The 21,373-nt window shown below is 45.2% G+C and overlaps 1 protein-coding gene across 1 annotated transcript in view; it reads left to right on the top strand.

Annotated features, from left to right (window-relative positions):
- Positions 1-21,373, top strand: part of LOC147736545 (aldehyde dehydrogenase family 3 member B1-like) — a 197,903-nt gene that overhangs the window by 122,138 nt on the left and 54,392 nt on the right. The window contains exons 5-6 of the mRNA XM_086953293.1: positions 13,221-13,341; positions 19,489-19,574. Of these exons, the coding sequence (XP_086809419.1) occupies positions 13,221-13,341; positions 19,489-19,574 (207 nt within the window). The remainder of the gene's footprint in view (positions 1-13,220; positions 13,342-19,488; positions 19,575-21,373) is intronic.

A 21,373-nucleotide genomic window follows, 5' to 3' on the forward strand; every position in this document is an offset into this window, starting at 1 on the left:
TTATTAAGCTGCCGCTGAATTATTTTTTCAAGCATTTTGCCGGGGGCTGCAAGGAGAGAGATGGGTCGGAGATTGTTCAGATCATCCGGTGCACCTTGGGGTTTTTTTTTCAGCGGGAGAAGTGTGGCCTGTTTCCAACAGTCCGGAAACGTGCCTGTAGCAATGGACGTGTTCCATATGTGTAGGAGGGGAGCTGCAATTGCTTCCGACATTAGTTTCCACAGTTTAGGTGGGCAGGGATCATCCGGGCCTCCCGATTTACATTTTTGTATTTCTTTTACTGCCTCAGAGAGGGTAATCGGCTGAAATTGATTTAAAGGGGTAATGGGGCACTCGGAGACTCTCAGCTCATCCATTAATGTCGGCTCAGGGTCCGTGAAAGTGTCATAGACTTTTAAAATTTTGGTATCAAAAAAGTCTGAAATGGATTCGCAGAGATTTACCGACGGGATGATATCCGTCTCGATAGCTTTGGGCTTGAAAAAGGATTGAACAATCTTGAATACTTCTTTGCTTGATTGTTCCGCCTGTAGGATGGAGGCCTCGAAGAAGTTTTTCTTGGCTTTTTTAATGGATAAGTGTAGAGCATGAAGGGCTTTTTTATAGCTGGATTTGGCTGAGTCACAATAGTTAGCTCGCCAAAGGCGTTCCAGTTTTTTACATTTACTTTTTTCGGCCTTGAGTTCAGGGGTGAACCACGGTGCAGAGGGAGATTCTCTGCGTGATGTGGCAGTACTGGCCGGCGCTATAGAGTCCACTGTTTTGCTTATCCACACGTTCAGAGAGGCAGCATCGGAGTTTGCATCCGTGGTAAGGGGTATAGGGGTTGCGCGAAGTGCTGGACACAGTTTGTCCGCTGTTAGATTGTCCCATTTTCTCCGCACATAGGATCGTTTTCCAGTGCTCTGAGATTGGGGAGGGATTGAGATGGCCATGGTAGTTAAGTAGTGGTCCGTCCAGAGCAGTGGTAGCGGAGAGGAGGCTGTTGTGTTAAGTATGTTAGAAAAGAAAAGATCGAGCATATGCCCTGCCCGATGCGTGGGGCCTGCAATAGCTTGAATCAGATTGGCCGATTGCAGGGTAGAGATAAGATGGGAAGCCTGTGGGCAGTCAGGATTGTCGGCGTGGAGATTAAAATCGCCGGCTACGATAAAGTGAGAGTGGTCTAGAGAGTTTAGGACTATAAAGTCCATAAGCTCACTCAGGGCTGATGTCGGACAGTCCGGGGGTCTATAAATAACTAGGCCAGTAAGAGACAGTTGGGGGGTAATTTGGAGGCAAAAGCGTAGCCCCTCAATGCTTGGGAGTGTGGTGGAAGTGGAGGACAGCAGAGTGTATTTCTCGTTGTAAATGAAAGCCACTCCACCTCCTCTTCGGCCCTCCTTTCTATTGGAAAAGCTCATTTTAAAGCCTGGCGGAATTGCTAGCGAAATGGATGCCATGTTGTCTTCATTGAGCCATGTCTCTGTGAGGCATAAAGCGTCCCAGTGTGAGTCCGTTATGAGCAGGCATAGATCATTAGCATGCTTGGGAAGAGATCTGCAGTTAAGTAATCCAATCCTAAGTTGGGTGGAGGAGGTGTTACGAGAAGGCTTGCTAGCTTTTTTGGGAAGTGAGGTTGTTAGAGAAGAGACGGTGCCTAGAGACTTATGGCAGCGTGGGCAATGGGGAGGGAAAACCAGAGTCGCCAGATTGAGTTCAGGCGCCTGACAGATAGTATCAGCATTCAGAGCCCGGAGCTCCGCACTGGGCCAGACTATCCTTTGTTTGTGTGCGTGGGCGCGGGCAGCATGGCAGGCGCTGGTCGCAGGCCGGTCGCGGACGGGCGCAGACGGGCTTGCCTTAGGCGCGCCTTCGGCGCGCAAACGGCGCTCCCGCTGCGCTCGTCCGCTGCGCTTCCTCCAATGGCACATTTTATAGTGTGGGGAGGCGGGGGGGCGTGGCCAGAGAGGGGGCGTGGCCTCGTTGCACGCCGTCAATGGCGGCGGCCAGAGGGCGTTTTGGCGAGGCGAGGGAGGCGCTGCTCGTGATCAGCAGGCTCCAAGGACAATGCCAACATGGACTGAGGTTTGGCTATATCAAGTAAAATACACAATTTATTAGCACACTCAAAGGTTTAAAATTTCTAAAAAATGCTCAGGAATACAACTCCCGGCTATCCGCCTCAGGAGTGGGAGACTTACAAATGCGCTCGCATTCAGCGCTTTTAAGCTCGGCGGGGGGCGTGGCCAGAGAGGGGGCGTGGCCTCGTTGCGGAGAGGGGGCGTGGCCTCGTTGCACGCCGTCAATGGCGGCGGCCAGAGGGCGTTTTGGCGAGGCGAGGGAGGCGCTGCTCGTGATCAGCAGGCTCCAAGGACAATGCCAACATGGACTGAGGTTTGGCTATATCAAGTAAAATACACAATTTATTAGCACACTCAAAGGTTTAAAATTTCTAAAAAATGCTCAGGAATACAACTCCCGGCTATCCGCCTCAGGAGTGGGAGACTTACAAATGCGCTCGCATTCAGCGCTTTTAAGCTCGGCGGGGGGCGTGGCCAGAGAGGGGGCGTGGCCTCGTTGCGGAGAGGGGGCGTGGCCTCGTTGCACGCCGTCAATGGCGGCGGCCAGAGGGCGTTTTGGCGAGGCGAGGGAGGCGCTGCTCGTGATCAGCAGGCTCCAAGGACAATGCCAACATGGACTGAGGTTTGGCTATATCAAGTAAAATACACAATTTATTAGCACACTCAAAGGTTTAAAATTTCTAAAAAATGCTCAGGAATACAACTCCCGGCTATCCACCTCAGGAGTGGGAGACTTAAATTGGGAGTGGGAAGTGGGAGTCTTAAATTAAGAAAATCTTGAGTGAAAGCAAACTGAAACGGCTGCATAAAAAAAAGAGACTGCTTCATTTAAAAAGCAGTCTCAGACATGGTGGTCTGCTGACCCCAGCAGGCCACCATCCCTGTGAGTGCTAGACATTCCTAATGGGTCACAAATTGCGGCAGTCTCATTAATATTCATGAAGCATGCAATTTGTGACCCCATTAGGAATCGCTAACAGTGACTGAGACACTGATATACATCCTAATTTGCTAGTCAACAATTGCGAGTTGCAAATGCGACTTAAATTTCGAGTCGCAAATTTGTGGGTCGTACCTCTGGCCCTCAGTGTTTCTACCTCTGCGGGCCAGCCATCATCCTCAGAAAGTTGTTTCAGTGAGATATGGTCCTGTGCCATAGACCTCAATTGAGATGATTCCCACAGTTGTAGACTGCTGTCATAAACAATTTTATTCATCAGTTTCCTATCTGCAATATGGTCTATTTCAGTTAAATTGCCACTTTCAAACGTTTCAATAGCTCTTTGATAATCTGATCGCAATTTTGAACAAAAAAGAGATATACTCTCTTCTCTGATATGTTACGTCCAGCTGTCCTTTGAACACTTACTGTACTTGGTGTATAGGGAGTTGGTTTCTTTTCTAAAATCCTTTCAATAACTTCACCCACTTACCCTTTTATTTGTGGAGCTACGGCAGTGCCACGAAAGCTTTACTCTCTGCTAAGGCATCCTCACGCTAGTATTCCTGACTCTTCTGCAAGCTTAAATTCCTGTAACTCATGTTTCATTCTATTATGTCCTATTCCTTTCAACTGTTTTGTGCACTTTAATTGCCAGGCATACATCTCTCATTCATTCATCAAACTAGGCTAATCTAATCTTCTTTTTCCTATCTCTTTTTATTATACAATGTCTCAAATACTGTAATTCTGCCAAATCAAAATTTCCTTCCAAGGGAAATTGCAAATAAATATTATCCTTATTATACTCATGCCACTGATTCCAAAATAAATCTGTAGATATAGAAACCTTTGTCATTATTTCATGGGCTTGAGACCCTTCAGTGGTGAAAGCGGACTTTGGTCTATCTGATTATATTTACTAAATGCCTGACCTATTATTGAAAGTTATCTTTAGGCACTCCAAAAATTCGAACAAACCCTGTGAACTTCACATTTCTTACTGTGGTGGACCCAATATCCTGAGAAGAGAAAGAACCAGCTTCCTCTGGGACATCCCCTTTGTTCCCTTTAGCAGTGTCTCTCTTTCTCCTTTATTGGGCCTGCCACCCTTACCCAATGACTGACCTCTCAATAGCTCTTTGGGATGAAGCAGGGTTCACTCACTTTGTGTTAGGATCTCACAGCTGATCCCTAGAGATGCTGACTTTCAGGAAACGAGTTCCGTTGTTGAGATGCGCACTTCACAGCAGTGCTGAAAAGCGACTGGCGAGGCCGATGTTCATCCCCGTACAGGTCACCAACTGTCTAAACTGAATTAAAATGATATTCAAATGAAAAAGGATTTTTTCTTGTGGGATCTTTAGTATTCTGTAATGAGCTCTGTTGCAGCAGGGATAGCTGAGCACTCTCCAAAGGATCTGCTTTAGCTTACAGACTTCTCAGCTTATATACCTCCGTAACCACATAGACAGCAATAGAAAGCAGTGGTTTTAGCTGCAGATTATCAGAGTACAAAAGTCCTTAGAGGAGCGTAGCTGTAGCGGGAGGTTTCAATCAGTTTGCCACTTATTGTTGTCAAGAGTTCATTCGTTTTCTTCCTTACTCATCACTTCTGGATATACTAAACAAACCATCATCACTAACCTTGACATCAGAATAGGATGTTATGATAGCAATGGATAATCTCATTAGAATTACTGCATAACATCACCTCCACTAATAGTTATTGGGCCCTGATAAATTCAAAGCTAAGGAAAAGACAAACGCTTCCCTTGGTGATCTTTAAATCATAAAGAGAAGATTCTGCAGTTAAAGCATTTCCTATGTATTTTGATATTTATCGTCCCTCATTATTGTTTTGGTTATATGTGATCATTTTCTCACGGGAGAGGCCTGGCTTGGATGTGGCTCTGGGCGCAATGAATCTCCAAACAATATGCAGCAATAATGTTGTGGCCAAGGGAGTACTTCCACACTGCGTTTAACGTGATAATTCTGCCTTACAATTTTCATCCATTAGGAGGTGCTCACTTGCCTTTGCAGTGCAGCAGAAGTGTCTTTCTTGCATATGTTTTTTTTATCAACCCCAGTGCTTAAGGTTCATTTGATGGTCTAAAGGAAGTTCTTATCCTTTGAGAAGACCATGTGTCTTTTGGAAATTGAATGTAGACCTTTCAAGAATAATTTTCTTCCAGTTATTTCAGTTCTTTTGTGGAAGATGCACAAGACCTAGAACTGAATCCTAGCATCTAATGGAATCCAGTGCCATGGGTTAGAATGCGGTTCTACTTACTTAAGCTAAGACATGTTCCCTCTGCCTGGTTCTGAGGTCCATGGAGCCACGGCAAAGAGGTTCATTGAGACCAGCCTAGACGTATTATATGGCAAGTCAGCCTTGACAGGATGAAGGGTTTTGTCAGCTTACTTCTTTGGTCAGTGTGAAAGAGAGAGGAAAGCATGCCCAAGCATTCTGCTACTGAAGATGACTTGAATAAAAATGAGTTGGTGTCAAAAATAAATGTCCAGCTTTCCTAATTCTGATGTGGTAGAGTCATCACAAGTTCTGTAGGCCAGTGAGGGATCTGTTATCACCAGGATCTGCAGGATATCTGACAGTGTCCTAACAATGGCCCCTTCAGCCCGAGCTCCAGGCTGAGAGCTCCTGAGTGTGGTCGGAGGTGACCCCCTCCATGTACTTTGCAGGGGAGCCCCCAAGTTTTTTTACGCCACTGATCTCTAGGGTCTCTGTCTATACTTTTAACGCTCTTCTTCATCCATTGGAACATGCAGCCACAACGCAAGGTAATGTTCGTTGGATTCTCTGAGCCATTTATTCAGGAGGAAGTTGGTTCATAGGTTCCGCAACCTGGAGCCTCGACTGGATACTCCCCGCACTGATCCGTGCGGTCCTCCGATTAGATTACAGATCCCTGCCTCTGACTTTGGGACGTACCCATTGTGTATTTTTACACGTTGAGCAGGGTACGGTTATCTCTACACCGTTTCCACCGTACTCCCAGCTGGTTCTGATGACTACACCGCCACTGCGATCACCATTGCAATAGGAAAACACAGCCCTGATGAGTCACATCTTCTACACGGTTTGAGGAAACACGTTTCGACTGGCTATTGTCAAATTTACTGATCAAGATTGACTTATAAATCTTTTCTACATGCAAAACCTGGAGTTTGACCTTCATTCATTCAAATGAACATTGTCTCTATTGTTGGGTTCTAACAGCAGGACCTATTACTCTATAAGAATGTGCACAGGACTTGGTTCTTATTGGTTCATATGTTGTTGGCCTACATTTGGGAGCTCACGTGGTACTGATCACTGAGTTATGCCCAGGTGCAAGAAAGCTAGTCAGCATTGTACAAAGTTTAAAGGCCTCAACAGTAACTTAAATAATAGTTTTCTCAGATCAACATAACATTTACAGAAAAACAGTATGCAGAGTGCTTTGGTTTGATGAATTATCACAGGGACTTCTAGCTAAAGCTTGTGACAAATCCTTTATAATAGGAAAACTGGTCAAGTGATTAAATATATCCATCCTAAAATGAGTTAAGACGAATCTGTGACCAGCATTTTGTACTAATTTAAGATAAGGGTGGATATATTTATCCAGAATCAATTAATTCTTGAGGACACTGGGCTTCAGTCAATCTATGGGCAGTCTTTGTTCCTCAAGCCGGGACAGACACTCCATCTTTAATTCCTTCCTATTGGCACATGTCAGTGAATCTGGCTGATCATAATATTCTGTCCGCCAGAGATCTGCTTGAAAGATTTACCAGACTTGAACCACAGAATTATAAGAGCATTTAGGGATTTAAGACGGTTTATGATAATTTCATGGCTTAATCCAGTTGACTCAGATGTCCAGATCTTATGTCAGAGCAAAGCTGACTGGGTCTTGATTAAGTCTGCTAGCAAAGGTTCCTCCAGTTTAGAATGGCAGGCAACGTTGGGGCAGCATGTGGGTAGAGCAAGAACATTCCTTAAAAGGGCCTTTCCAGCTGTTTGTAGCAATTGGTAATTAACATGTTCACACACTCCCACCCCCTATATAGCAGTATTCCTACACTATGCTTTGTAGGTAGCCAGTAATTAATTTTTGGGCTGCTTGCCCAGATTCCTAGCAAGATCGAACAGGTCCATAATGGTTTTAAGAAGCAGAAGCTTCCTGGAATTAATTGCATGTATCCAGGTACCCTCCATGTCAAATGAAATGCCCAGGTAGGGAAAGATTGGGCTAAAACATATCTTAGTGCTATTGATCAGAATGTCACGCCACTTCATATATCTTTTCCCACACTTCATGATGAAGGGTTTACTTATGTTGACTTGTCATCCCAGGTCTTGAGTCTACACAACCAATTCAGTAAGTAGGTGCTGCAAGCCTCAAGGGGTACGTACGGGCCATGAGTACAGCATAGTCAGCATAGAGGAGGGTGGGGATTGTTCAATTTGAGGAAGGTTGCTGCAGTTATTTCCCAGAACATTTCCCAAACTTTTTATGTTCAAATTGAACAGGAAAGATGGGGGAGTACACAACCCTGCCTGACTTCATGCTATGTGCTGAATGACTGTGCACACTCTCCCTTGAGCCCGTACACTACCTTTGCCCTGCTCACGGAGTACATTTTTCTAAGGAAGTTTACAATGGGTGGATCTACCCAAGGTCATTCATAATGATCCACAGCCTGTCATGGGCTACACAATCTAATGGAAATGTTAAATCCACAAACGCTACCTTGTTTAAAATGCGTATATTTCCCAATTAAGATCCTCAGATTTAATCCGCGTTCAATTGTCCCTTAGAACTGAGCTGCATCCATATTGTAAATTCGACAGAATTTAATTGCATTAAGTCCAATAGTCTATTCAGGATGATCCGACCCACCACCTTAACCAAGGACTCTAATAAAGAGTCTGTAACAGGCGGGGTTATTGCTGTCGCTCTTCTTAAAAATGGGGACAGTAAGTGAGTCTCTCCAGGGGTTCAAGAAACCTGCACTACAGCAGGCTCTAAGGACCACAGTCAGCAATGGGCCCCACAAAGTGATGTTACATTTGCAGAGTTCCACAGGGATGCCCCCTAGGCCCGGTGCTTCCCCCCTTTGCTTGCCTTAAAAGCCATATTGATCTCCTCTAAGTCGAATGTAAGGCTAACATGTTTAGGGGGTAAGGCATCTTCTAAAGAGTCAGATACGAATAGGCCTGGACTTGCAGAACCCTCCAAATGCTTAGTATAAACTTTGGGGAAATGGGCCACCCATTTGCCTTTCCTAATGGCAATCTCCATACGAGGACCGCATGCATCTCTCAAACAAGCATTGGCATAGCCAATAGGTCTCGCCTTTGGGACCTTATAAGTATTTAGTTATGCAGCACAATATCCTTACTGCAACAACATTAACTGCCAGGGCAGCGCGTGCGCTGGCTCAGGTGAGACCTAAAAATGGGAGTGAACTGCACGCCAGAAGGCCGTGTTGTCTTACTGAGGCTTACTTCATGCAGGGTCTCCCATGCTTTGTCTCTCTGACCTTCCTTTCGCCGCTTCAAGGCTAGTTTGTAGACCTGTCTACAAGCCTAAACTTCTTGTTAATTTCTAGGTGATTTATGTGAGGCGGCTTTTAATCCCTTATGAGCGTTAGTGCATATTGAATCAAACCACCCCCTTCTCTCAGAAACGGGACTTTTCCGATAGGCAGTTAACCCTTCCTTGATTCCTTTCATTATTGTCATGAATGTATCAATGACTTCTTTTTTCCCATCTATGTTATCTAAGCAAATCCCAAATGCTTCACATTGTGTGTTAATTAACCGTTCTAAAAATGTGTTGGAGCCTTCCTGGGGCCATCGCCTTGTATAACCGTTTAAAGAAGCAATATAAATATTATCAACTATGGATTTATATCTTTTAATATGATAATTGAAAAGATTGATGAATTATGCAGTCAACAATAAGTTAATGTGACATGCACAATCAGGCTCTCCTAAATTTTCAGAACACAATATGTTGCACTTTAGAGCTTGTAGTTTTGATTTAAAGACTGCAATTATGGTGTCAAAAATCGTGACATGCATTTCAGTGTTGGCTAAGAAGCCAGCAATAACTGAAGATGACATGTAGACATTTGGTAGCTGTTTTAAAATTGTACAAAATCTTGTCCAGTTCCAAAAACTGCAAATTCCAATAGACACACCATGAAAGTATTAGTGCAAATTTCAGCCGGGTAGTGTCAGGAGGGGGAAGGACCAGGGCTCCTAGTGCAGGGCACAGTTTGGCTTTCCCTTGATGCACTTTTGGCATGTCTGTGCCGTGCCCACTGTACTCATCAGCTGATATATATATATTTTTTTTACAGAGTTTTAAATAGCGCAAACTTGACCCGGTATCGGGTATCAGAGCGCTTTACATATCACCAGTTGTATTACATGAGGACACATTCATTTTTTTGTTAGGCACGGGGAGATTAAGTGATTTGCCCAGAATCACAGAATGTTCAGCGTCATTGTCCAGACTCGACCCCGGTTCCCCAGATTCGAGGTCGACCGCCCTAGCCGTTAGGCCAACTCCTCTCCCCAAACATTCTGCTGAGCTTTGATACTTAGGTCCTGGGGGGAGGAGGTGATGTCCCTTTCAGTGTAGATGGATGATAGAAAATCCAGTGATGTCACCTCCAGTGCAGATGGGGGGTGTGAAATCCAGCAGTTTTATGAATATGGAGGATACAAATGAGACTTCTTAATTGGCTTCTTCTTTTAAAGACAGTTTTTGCTTAAAATCAGTAATGCCATTTCCTGTGCAGGTGGATGATGGAAAAAGCATCATCCACCTGGTCCAGGTGTAGAGGAGTGTGGCTCAATGGTTAGAGTGGCAGACCCGGATGCAGAGGTCTGGCCCGGGACCAGGGTTCAATTCCCGCCTCGGCGGGTCTCGGGCTCAATTTCCTTGGACCTGATAATTCTCGCCTCGGTGCCTATTCTAATCATGGAGTCCCACTCTGCACCTCTGGGCAATAGCTTGCTTAATCTCTACAACGGCTCCAACAACGCTGAGGATGCCTGACTTCACCTTGGGGGTGCACAGGAGTGGGCTCCTCACAGGGAAAGGCCAGGAAGGGTTCCTCGGCGGTATTCGTACAAGCGCCGAGATGCCTACGGGTAGTCATGCGCTATATACGTGCGTAATTATCCTTTATCCTATGCCCAAATTAAAACTGACCTCTTGGGAAGAATTTGTGGGGTTCGCATGATAGGATTCTTCTAACAAATATCTTGTGATGACTTCCCAAAAATGTGCAAATTATGCTGGATAGATGCTAAATAGGCAAATTGTCAGGGAGCACATATTTGAGAAAAAGAGAAAAGCAAATACATAGGATTGGTCACAGTAATCATGGGATCCTCCTCGTCAAAAAAGGTGCTGAGGCAATCTTCAATGCAGGTTTCAATTAGAAATGACTGTCGTCGTTTAGGGAATGATGACTAACCCTCATCTGTATACTATGCTGAAATATCCCTTAAGAGAAAAGATTTTCAAACTCCCTGTAGGACTTCATCCATTGTTCTCGTCTCATTCGCTGGTAGACAGGATCCAAAGAAACGAAGAAAAATGCATTTGTGTTATTAACTATAAATGCTCTGCTTTGCACACTATTTTGCTATTTTTGGACATGCAGCATAGCATTTTAGAACTGCTATTTTTAAAATATCATGAATTTATTGCTAAATATGTTTTTTTTCAATGTGACGATTGACCTTGGACATTATTTAATGGCTGTAAAAAGGTGCTGTCAGTCCTTTAGTTATGGTAATTTTCATATCAGCTAATAGTATTGTATTTATTTTATTGTACAAGTTAACTGACTATTAGACAAAGCAAACTATAGTTAAAACTGAAACTGAAATATCTTTTGTTTTCTACCATCTCATTTCTATTGTCCTCTTAACTTCCTAGGCTAAATTCAAGGACTGTGTTCCTGTTCACCATACTGTACTTTAATTCCCCCCAAAAATGTTCCTCCCTCTCCTTTTTCTTGGCTCAATATGATGAAATTAAACTATACATTTGCTGGAAAAAAAGTTTAAAGTAATGACAGAGGGCCCGATTCACAAAAGTAATCTGAGACAAAATCCTGAACTTACTACTTTTGGTATTCACAGAAGACATTTAGTAGTAGTAAAGTTAGGATTCCTAACTTTACTACTACTAAACTGAGACAAAATCCTAATGTTACGACTTCTGGTATTCACAAAAGGCATTTAGTAGTAGTAAAGTTAGGAATCCTAACTTTTCTACTACCAAATGCCTTTTGTATATACAGCTCACCTGTGAACAAGGCTACCAATGTGGCTGAAACGCGTAAGGACTTTTAACAAGGCTGTTTCTTTATGGAATAAAGCACAAGTCATTTCTGAAATCTGGTCCAGCGTGCTTCTTTTTCTCCGGATATGGAGGTTTGTTGGATATGAATGGAGGTTGTCCGCCACCAAATGCCGAGACTGTCGTGTAGAGGTCCATGCTCCTATTTTGGGATAGTTAATTTGAAAATGCTGTTTTCTGCAAAGTAAAGCGAACAGAGTAGTGAACGGAAGTAGAATGGTTAAGTTTACATTTTATTAATACATAATGTTGATGAAATAAGGAACATTGGTGAGAGCCAGAGGATTTATTTGATTCTGTGGCTGCAGTGTTTACCACATAATTATGGATCTACAGTATTTACCACCTAATTTACAGATTTCACAAAAATGTTGTTTCTAGCTAAACTGAGTGACAATAATTCAAATGAGAAAGTGTTATATCATTTGCGTTTTTTCCACATATTTTAGAAAACCTTGTTTCATAATTTGATCCACTATTCCACATACTCCTAATAGCCCAGACAGTGGTAAAGCTCTGTACAGTGGATTGAAGGTTGTCATTATGATGATGTCATCTGTATTTACAGGCAACTGTGAAATACTTCCCATATTTCACTGCTCGCTGTATTTTGTGCAATAAGTTGTGATCAAGTCACAAAGTGAAATAGACCCATTCTATGGTGTCATACAAACAAGCTCACTATAGTTTCAATGCTGATGTGCATTCCCTCCATTGCGGATACTTCCTCAGTCAATGGATTGATTCTGGGGCTGGCAGCTCCACTTCAGGATTGCATCAACCTCACCCTGTGCTTGTAGTTTTTTTCCACCATTTGTTGCATTTATAGATATATAGGTATATGTAAATATTTATGTTCAATACATTCATATACTTAATTATTTGAAGTTTATTGAACATGGGGTGTTATTTTAAGTTCCAACCCCTGTTATTTTCTATGAGAGTGTGCTGCAGTACCTGTGAATGTTCATATTAGGCGCTAGACAAGGCTTAGCCGGAGTACATTTACATCTGTTTTGTAACCATTAGGCCAATAGTAACTTTAGAAGTCTAGGGAGGTCGGGATTGCAAACCACGTCTCCAGATTCCACAGTTTCTAACTAGTCCAACAACCCACACATGGGGTGGCAGTGAATGTGATGGCAAAGCCAAGGGCCTGCTCTTCCCAGGGTATTGTCACTGTGTTGGGGCCCTGCCCAGTTGTGAAGTACAATCTTTGTTCAGTGCTTATTTCCAGCTTATTTAGGTGAAGGGTTAAAGCTGGATGACAAGTATCCTATTCCCTTAGCTAAAAGGTACCTCGGATTACATCTAATTCTGTTGTCTACCCACCCCAGTGACTGCCCACATTCTCAGGGGTCCTGCCAAGGTCTTTTTATAGCATTCCATACCATCTCTTTGGGTCCTGCAGCAGTAGGTGGGTATTGGGTCATATGTGGGGTAGATACTGGTATTTGCCACTGGTGTTTCACAACTTAACACTATTCTGACAATGGAATTGTTAATTTTCTACCTGTCTCTCAGAAGAAACAACAGCGAGGATCCAAGGCTTACTCCAGGACCCAGTAGAGGGATTAGACCTCCAGTACAGTTTCAAGAGTCACACTTGTGTCAGTCTCAGACCCTCCTGCGGTATACCCTTTAAGATTGAGAGGATGAGGCATTGGAATAAAAACCCCAAAACATGATCCACAGCTGTTTGTACACCTGCTCCCAAAGGCAACATTGTCTCATCATGTCTCTGTAGTCACAATGTGTAAAGTGATTAGGTAGAGTTGGCCATCCAAGTTGTGAACTGCACCTTTCTCCTTACAGGCGACAAGTCAAGACACTGCGTTTATCCGTAAGGATCCATACGGGGTGGTGCTCATCATCGGTCCCTGGAACTATCCACTGAGTCTTATTCTGATTCCGCTTGTGGGAGCCATCGCTGCAGGTGAGTGAATGTGGAGTGGGTGGAGTCAAACTACACAACTGCTGCCCCTGTGGAATACCCACCCACTGCTGAGTTACTGCTCCCTCCTGCACTGTGAGCACGCCTACATTCACCCTACAGCCAGCACTGATTCATCAACCCACAGCCAAATCACTGACACTAACCCATAGCTACCACATCTTCAACTCCACCAATGTCAGCACTCCAACACCCACACTACAGCTAGTACACTACAGCCAGCACTCCATCAACATACAGCAGGCGCTCCTACACTATCCCACATCCTCAAGCGCTTTCCTACCGTCAACCACTAACACAAATCCTATAGTCAGCATTCCTACATTCACCTACAGCCAGGCCAGCACTTCATCTTCAACTCACTGTCAGCGCTTCAATGCTCACTGCTCACTCTACTGCCAGCACCGCTACACTCACCCTACCGCTATCACTCCTATATTCACCCTATAGCTAGCTCTCCGTCATCATCACATAGCTAAAGCTCCTACACCATCTCCATGGCCAACACGCCTACACAGACCCGACAGCCAGCACCCCTTCACCATTCCTGTTGTAGCACATCATCATCTCACAGCCAACGCTCCTTCACTGTTTGTACAGCCAGCCCTCCTACACTGACCCATAGCTAGACCTTCTTCACCTTCCTACCACCAGTGGTGATACATCATCCCACGGGAGGAGATCCCTCACCATTTCAGAGATAGCATTCCTTCACAATCTGCGCTTCTTTATCATCCCTGCAGCAAACACTCATATACTCCATTCCACAGCTCGTGTTCCTACGCCTTCCCATACGAAGTTATCCAACACTAACCAACATTGTTGCCAGTGCTAATTCACCATCCAATAGCCACCATTCCTACCTTCACCCTACTATCAGCATGTCATCATCATCATCCCACAGCCAATGCTCCTGTACTATCCCTCGGCCAGTCTTCCTTCACAATCCCAGAGCCAGTGCTCCAACTAGGGGTGGGCGCGAAATGGTATAAAATCTCCACGAACACGCAGAAATTCCACGAACACGCGGAATTGCTTGTTCACGATGCTTTTTTCCTGTTTGCAATCTCTGTTTGCATGCTCGTGGGGCAATATCCTGCAAACACGCATTTTGAGAACGCGAACAAGCAAAAATTTTGCGAAGTTGCGGAACTCAGATTTTTGGGCAATTTTGCGTTCTCCGCAGAACGCGAAATTACCAAAATTCCACAAATTCCGTGAGCAGAACTGAATTTGCCGACCAGGCCTAGCTCCAACACCATGCAACAGCCCACATGCAATGGTCCTAAACGAACCCACAGTCAGCCCTGCTACACTAATGCACAGTCAACGCTCCGGCACCATCCCACAGCCAGCGCTCCTATACTAATGCACAGTCAAATCAAATGAAATCAAAAGAAGCTTTATTCACAGTACATTAAAAATATGCATCATATCTTACGTGTGCATTAGCAAACCATTATAAAAATATTCATATTGGTTAAAAACTGCAACATCATTTCCTATACATCCATTATCACACAAAAGTTTATAAATATAATCACATGACAATAAAAATAGAAGCATTACATTGTTCTTCAGCATCTAATCACCCCTTTCATTTATTTGGTTAAACAATCAATACAAATTCCATCATCCAGAAGTTGTAATTTAAAAAAGGCGGGCGACATTGTCTCAAACCTAAGTCTCTTAAAATAGGCAAAATCCATCTTTTTCGTAATAATGTATAACATTTATAGAAAAACATAATGTGAATGGTAGACTGGGTAGATGTATCCTCACACGGGTAGGGGCCTAAGGAAAGTGACCAATCATTCATATTTGGGAACGTGATCATTCGGCAAAAATTACCTGAAAAATTACCTAAAACTTTCCTTGGAATTATAGTGATACTAGCCGGGTTAGAGAAATATTCTGGACATCCCAGGTCAACCACAAAGTTGTTAACGTAGTGGAGCCATGGGATGCGAGACACCCACCGCCGTTTAAGGCAATCGTTTATCACATCACCATTGAGGCCGGTGGCGGTACTAACCCATATCTTGTGCCGTTTAGTCGGATAGATATGGCATTTCCAATTACGCATGACAAATATACGTGGCCGTACTATTCGGAGCGGCAAGAAGGTATCTTAAAAACTAATTCTCAACTAACTGCAGCAGCTCTACATTTGCAAGGCCCCAAATTCTGGCTCTGTACATAGCTGTTGAAATACATTTAACTTTGTACATTTTTAACAATTCGCTAATAGATCGCTTTCTTAGTTTTCTTGCGAAGTTCACCAGAGCTCCTGAGGCTTTAGCAAATAACAATTTTCTTGATGTCATAGCATTTAACCACGAACCCCTTTTTTCAAAGACAATTCCCAGATATGAAAAAAAGCTAGCAAATTCAAGTTTTTTTGTTTTTGATAAAAAATATCCCGACACTTTGCACTAGACTTGCCACATTTCATAACAAATGTTTTGGTGATGTTCACGTGGAGATCTAAGCTTGACATACATGTTACAAAGCTAGATACAACTCTTTGCAGTCCTATTTGCGTGCAGGATAATAAAACGGCATATTCGCATATAGTAATGCTGCAATTGGATGATTGCCAATTTATTTATTTATTTATTTATGAAACTTATAAAGCGCACAAATGCCCAAGGGCGTCTCGGCGCTAGTAACAGTATACTAAGACTCTAGAGGGCGAGCAGCGGAGAGTTATTGATTGAATAACCATGTTTTGATTTTTCTGCGAAAAATCATCAAGGATTCGGAGGATCGCATCTCCAGGTCCAATGAGTTCCATAGTTTTGTGGTAGACACCACGAAACGTCTGTCACCCAAGGAAGCCGTTCTGGTTCTAGGCACGGACATCAAAAAGGCATTGGCAGACCGTAGTGGTCTATTAGGGACATGAAATGATAGGGCATTTAAAAGGAAGCGAGGTCCTTGGTTGCGGGTTGCTTTATAAGCAATGCACAAAGCCTTGAACTTTATTCTGTTTTTCACAGTAAGCCAATGGTAACTTTTTATTACATGTGCGATAGGCATGAACTTAGGAGTTGCTGAGAGCATTCTGGCAGCCGCATTGAGCACCGATTGCAACTTAGAGATCACTTTCTGTTGGGTGTTCATAAACAGCCCGTTGCAATAATCCAATGAGGACATTACAAAGGCAGTGATCAATGTTCTGCCTGAACAAGGAGGTAGGTAAGGTAAGATCTTTTTGATGATTTTAATTTTATAAAAGGAAGCAGATGCAATGGCATTTGCATGAGCAGCAAACGTAAGCTTTTCGTCCAGAATAACTCCAAGATTTTTCACCTTAGCAACTGGATTGGGAGGAGAGCCTAGGTCAGCAGGCCACCAGGAACTGGACCAGATCGGATGGAGTTTGCCAAAAATCATAACCTCCGTTTTCTCGGAGTTAAGCTTGAGGCAATTTTCTGCCATCCATTTGCTGATGGCAAGCATACCCAGTTGGAAATTAGCTGCTACTCTCTCTCCATTGTTTTTTATCGCTAACACCAATTGGGTGTCATCAGCATGGGATGTTAGGCTCATCCCATATAGCTTGATGATTCTTGCTAATTCCATCACATAAATGTTAAAAAGCAATGGACTCAGGGATGAGCCTTGCGGGACGCCACATGGTAAGGTCATTTGGGCAGAATGATAATTGCCCAACGTGACCATTTGGGAGCGTTCGGAGAGAAAAGAAAGTAGCAGATCTCCCGCTCTATCCTGGATGCCCATGGAATTGACACGGTCGATCAAGATGTTGTGATCGACCGTGTCGACCAATACGAGGTAAGTCCTGACATTCCCTGGACAGTGTTGCACCTGGGGGGTTTATGTACAATGTAAAAAGGAAAGGGGCTAACTCTCACCCCTGCCCTACCCTATTCCTGACAGGGAATTTAAAACTATACTCGCCTGCACTTCCATAGCGGACACTCGCCTGTGCATCTTGCCTTAAAAAGTAAATAAGTTGGGGTTCTGCCCCAAGGGACTCTAGGGTGCTCCAGAGGTTATGGTGACTAACATAATCAAAAGCCGAACTGAGGTCGACAAAGGGCAAGAAAAGAATGTAGAAGTCAAACTCCGCCCCAGACTCCTCTGCACACTACCCCTGCCTTCTGGAAAAGTCTCAAGCACTAGGTAGTCCCTTCAGCACCCTGCTACAGCCCTCCTCACCCTCACTGCCATCCTACACTTCATGGCCTGGCTGTCTTCACACAGGTCTGAATAATCAAACCTTGAAGAAGTTAATAACATCTACATTACCAACAGCAGGTTTCATCCGTCCTGGTTAAAGAAACACAATTGCTGCTCCCTGGAAACTCTACCAGAAAGTGTGCACCACATTCCTCACCACTGTTACCGTGCAAACACGCCCCAAAAAGTGCACACATAGGGGCCTATTAGGATGACAGGGGGATTTAGTCCGCCCGGCATCCTATCGGTCATTGGGACCGCCCGCCATAAGGGCGGGGGTCCCGTGGGGGGTATTAGGATGCGCCCGCCACTGTGGCGGGCGCATCTTGCATTTTTAGCATTGTGGTGGGCGGTGCTCTCAGCGCCGCCCGCCACAATGCTAAAAATGCACGGATACATTTGCATCAACAAAGCGGCAGGCACCGCGCGGTGCCTGCCGCTTTGTTAATGCAAATGCAGGGGGGTACCACAGGTACCCCCGTGTGCACCCCCCACCTCTCCTTCACTCCGGGGGCCCGCAGGGGGAACCCCGAAGTGAAGACCGCATGCCTTTCCGTTGCATCATCGCCGCCTCAAAAAGGAATCTGTTTTGGCCCATCAGAATATGGCTGGCAGTGCCTAATAGACACCACCACCATATTAAACCTTTTCCGCCCCGGCCGCAAGGCGACCGGGGGTAAAAAGCAGCAGACGGTATTTCCGTCCGCTGCGGACCCCCCAGCCATCCTAAAGTGGCGGGGGGTCATTTCAGTGCGGATGACGGGCGGGTTGCCCCCCCCCCCCCAGGCCGGCGGTGGCTACCGCCAGCCTGGTGGGGCAATCCGCCCGCCATCCTAATGGGCCCCATAATGTCAGTTTGTGCAAAGTCTGCCATGCATCACTCCATCTGCTAGCATATGGATGCTTTTTTTTGCTACATCCGTCAAAGCCCCAAAGCTGAACCCCCCCTGGTATTGTGTTTTTAATCAGCTTTCATCAGCCCCGATCTATCCTCCACTTGACCCCAGAGTGGCCCCTCAATGAACCGCTCCTAGTGTGCACAGCAGGAGAAGGTCAGTAAGTGGCAATACACCTCCCTCACCACCACACTACAACCTCTGCTCTCCTTCCTTGTGCCACTGCCCCGTCTTACCTTCACTGTTATCGTGTAGTGGACTAACCCAAAAACACTCACCTTCACAAACCTGCCCTTTATCTTTTTGCCCAACACATTGGTGGCAGCTCACTGCATGCAACATGTTGTGTCATTACTACACTGACACCACACTCTCCCACTGCCTTCCTGCTCCCTTTTCTTGCCCACTGCCAATGGAAACATTGTGGTCACAGTGCCAGAGTCCACCCTTCTGGCAACATTCCGCCCTCAATGCCAAACATAGATCTGCCTCTGACTCCCACTACCCTTGTGCAGGTTGGCCCATTTAGTGTTTTCACTAACCCTGTCAATCTCAGGTGGGCTATCCTCTTAGAACAGATTGTTTACACGAATTCCAGGTAATCCAGAACAATGATTGAAATCTCCTCTGGGCATTCAGACATTGTGGCTATCGTGGGCTACACAAGTACCTGTAGCACAACAAAACACAACATATCATGCACCGTGTAGTGCTGTGTAAATAAGGAATGACAAAAATTCCTGATTGACTACGTAGTCCTGTGACATAAGCATTGAAGGGTAATGAACTGAATGCAGGTTTAGGACGTTGAGTTCTTGCTTACACTCTGACGAATGAAGAAGACAGGCATACCTACTCTCCATGTGTGGTGTGGTCATTGGTGAGTGCCCGGTCTGCGTAGAAAGCTACTCATCACAATCTGTGTCTTCTGCAGACTTGGAGAACATTGACTTCTGTCCACCCAAAGGAACGCCTGTGACCTCCAAGGATTGTCTGACTTGAATGTTTTTTTTTTCCCTTATAGGAAACTGCGCCATCCTGAAGCCATCAGAGATCAGCACGAATATGGAGAAGCTGGTGTCCGATCTGGTGCCTCGCTATCTCGACAAGGTGTGATACCCTTCGTTTTTAGTGTGGTAGTATTTGTCATGAAGCGAACTGATGAAACTTTGGATAACTCTTAAATCAGCTTCTTAGATGTATCTTGCAGGAATCTACTGCAACCCCTCAAGCATTTCACACATCCTGAAGTTTGTTTTCTAAACATGATAACTCTATTTGAAAAGAACACCCTGACCATTACCTCTAGGTCTGGGATGTTTTGGAGCCACAAGCCTGGAAGAAGTCTAGGGTGAAACCATGCTAATGTTGGTGGACCTGGCTTGGCTGGATCCCCTGGTACAGGCTGTGGCTGCACCAGAGCGGCTAGCGCCTTGGTGTGTTGCCCTCGTTCAGAGTACTTGTGGTGGTGGCAATGCTTCATGATGTACACCCTCAACTAGGAGACATCTGCCAAGTACCCTTGTAAGTCTAGCGTGCTGACGGAACCATTCTTTACCATGCAGTAATTACCACAATCTGCCTTTACAGAGCAGTCCTTACCCCGACTGTGACATTACCACTCGTTCCTTTACCACGCAAGACATTACAACTTGCTTTAGGGGGCGCGTTGTACTGGTGTTGCATTTTAAAGTCCAACACTATCTCTATTGTTCCATAGACTGGAGTTGGAATAGTAAATTATACTAGTACAAAGTCCATCGCTTCCCTAAGGCAAGTTGTTGTAAGGAGTTGCGTTGTAAAGTAATGCGTGGTAACCTCGCAGTCGGGGTAGAGACTGCGCTGTAAAGGCATGCACGGTAAATGCATGCGGTGTTCCGTCATACATCTGCGTGCTCGGGGTTACCCTTCGCAATACACTGTGATATTGGACTGGTGATGAATACTGGCTGCTCTCTGGAGTGCTGTGGCACTGAGTGGCAGTGTGCCCTCTTGCTGATGACACCCACGAGTGAGGGACACACTGAAGCACCCTACTACTGTCAGATCACGTGTGAGAGGAGTGCAATCCAAAAACTGTCTCACAGCAGTAGGGGGCTGCCGCTCCTCCTTGGGCTCTTAGTCCATAGTGTGTTGTGAGTGTTACAACTAGAATAGGTTTGTGGTTAATAACACATTTCTCTGTATTGGTGGCTGTGCTTTAACTAGCGATGTAGGAAGGTGCAGATTAGCATTGTGAGATGGCTGTGCTGAGATCACATTTATCTGGGCCTGGCAGTGGGGTGGCAGTGATACAGCTCTCATGTGTTGGACTGACTGTGCGCCTTGGGTACTCCCTAGACCTGGTAGGCTGTGTGTGGCCAGGGGCTGTAGAGACCTCAAAGCTGGAGTGATGGAATCAGCTGTCAGAGGCAGAATCAAACAGGGCAAGGAGCAAGAGGAGGCCCTGATTGAGTGGATAGTAGGGCAGGTTTAGAGCCCCCCCCCCCTCCCAGAGGAAAGGTGTTAGACGGGGACCCGGAGGGTCGGCCGAGGACAGGGGGAGAGGCCTCCGGTGAGGGCCGTCTCCAGCGATTGTACAGACAAGTAACTTCCCCCCCACAGATGGACACCACACAAAGCTGAGGTCAACACTCTTTATATACGATTCTTGAAGCAAGGATATCAGCGATACAGTGAGATCGGGACACGAGGGTCCTCTTAATTCTAGTCTCTGAAGGGAAAAGGGTAGCGGGACAGTCTTGGCACCGGTCCGGTGCGGGAGTGGCACGATGGGTAGCTCACAATCCTCGAGCTCGGAGGACGGGAAGGTCGGGCTGCGGCAGCGCCAGCAAGCTAGGATGATAAGTCTTGTTGAGAAGGGCCGCGGCAGCGCCAGCAGGCAGGAACGATGGTTCACAAGGATGGGC

Source organism: Lissotriton vulgaris, chromosome 1_2 (genome assembly GCF_964263255.1).
Source record: "Lissotriton vulgaris chromosome 1_2, aLisVul1.2, whole genome shotgun sequence".
Taxonomy (NCBI): domain Eukaryota; kingdom Metazoa; phylum Chordata; class Amphibia; order Caudata; family Salamandridae; genus Lissotriton; species Lissotriton vulgaris.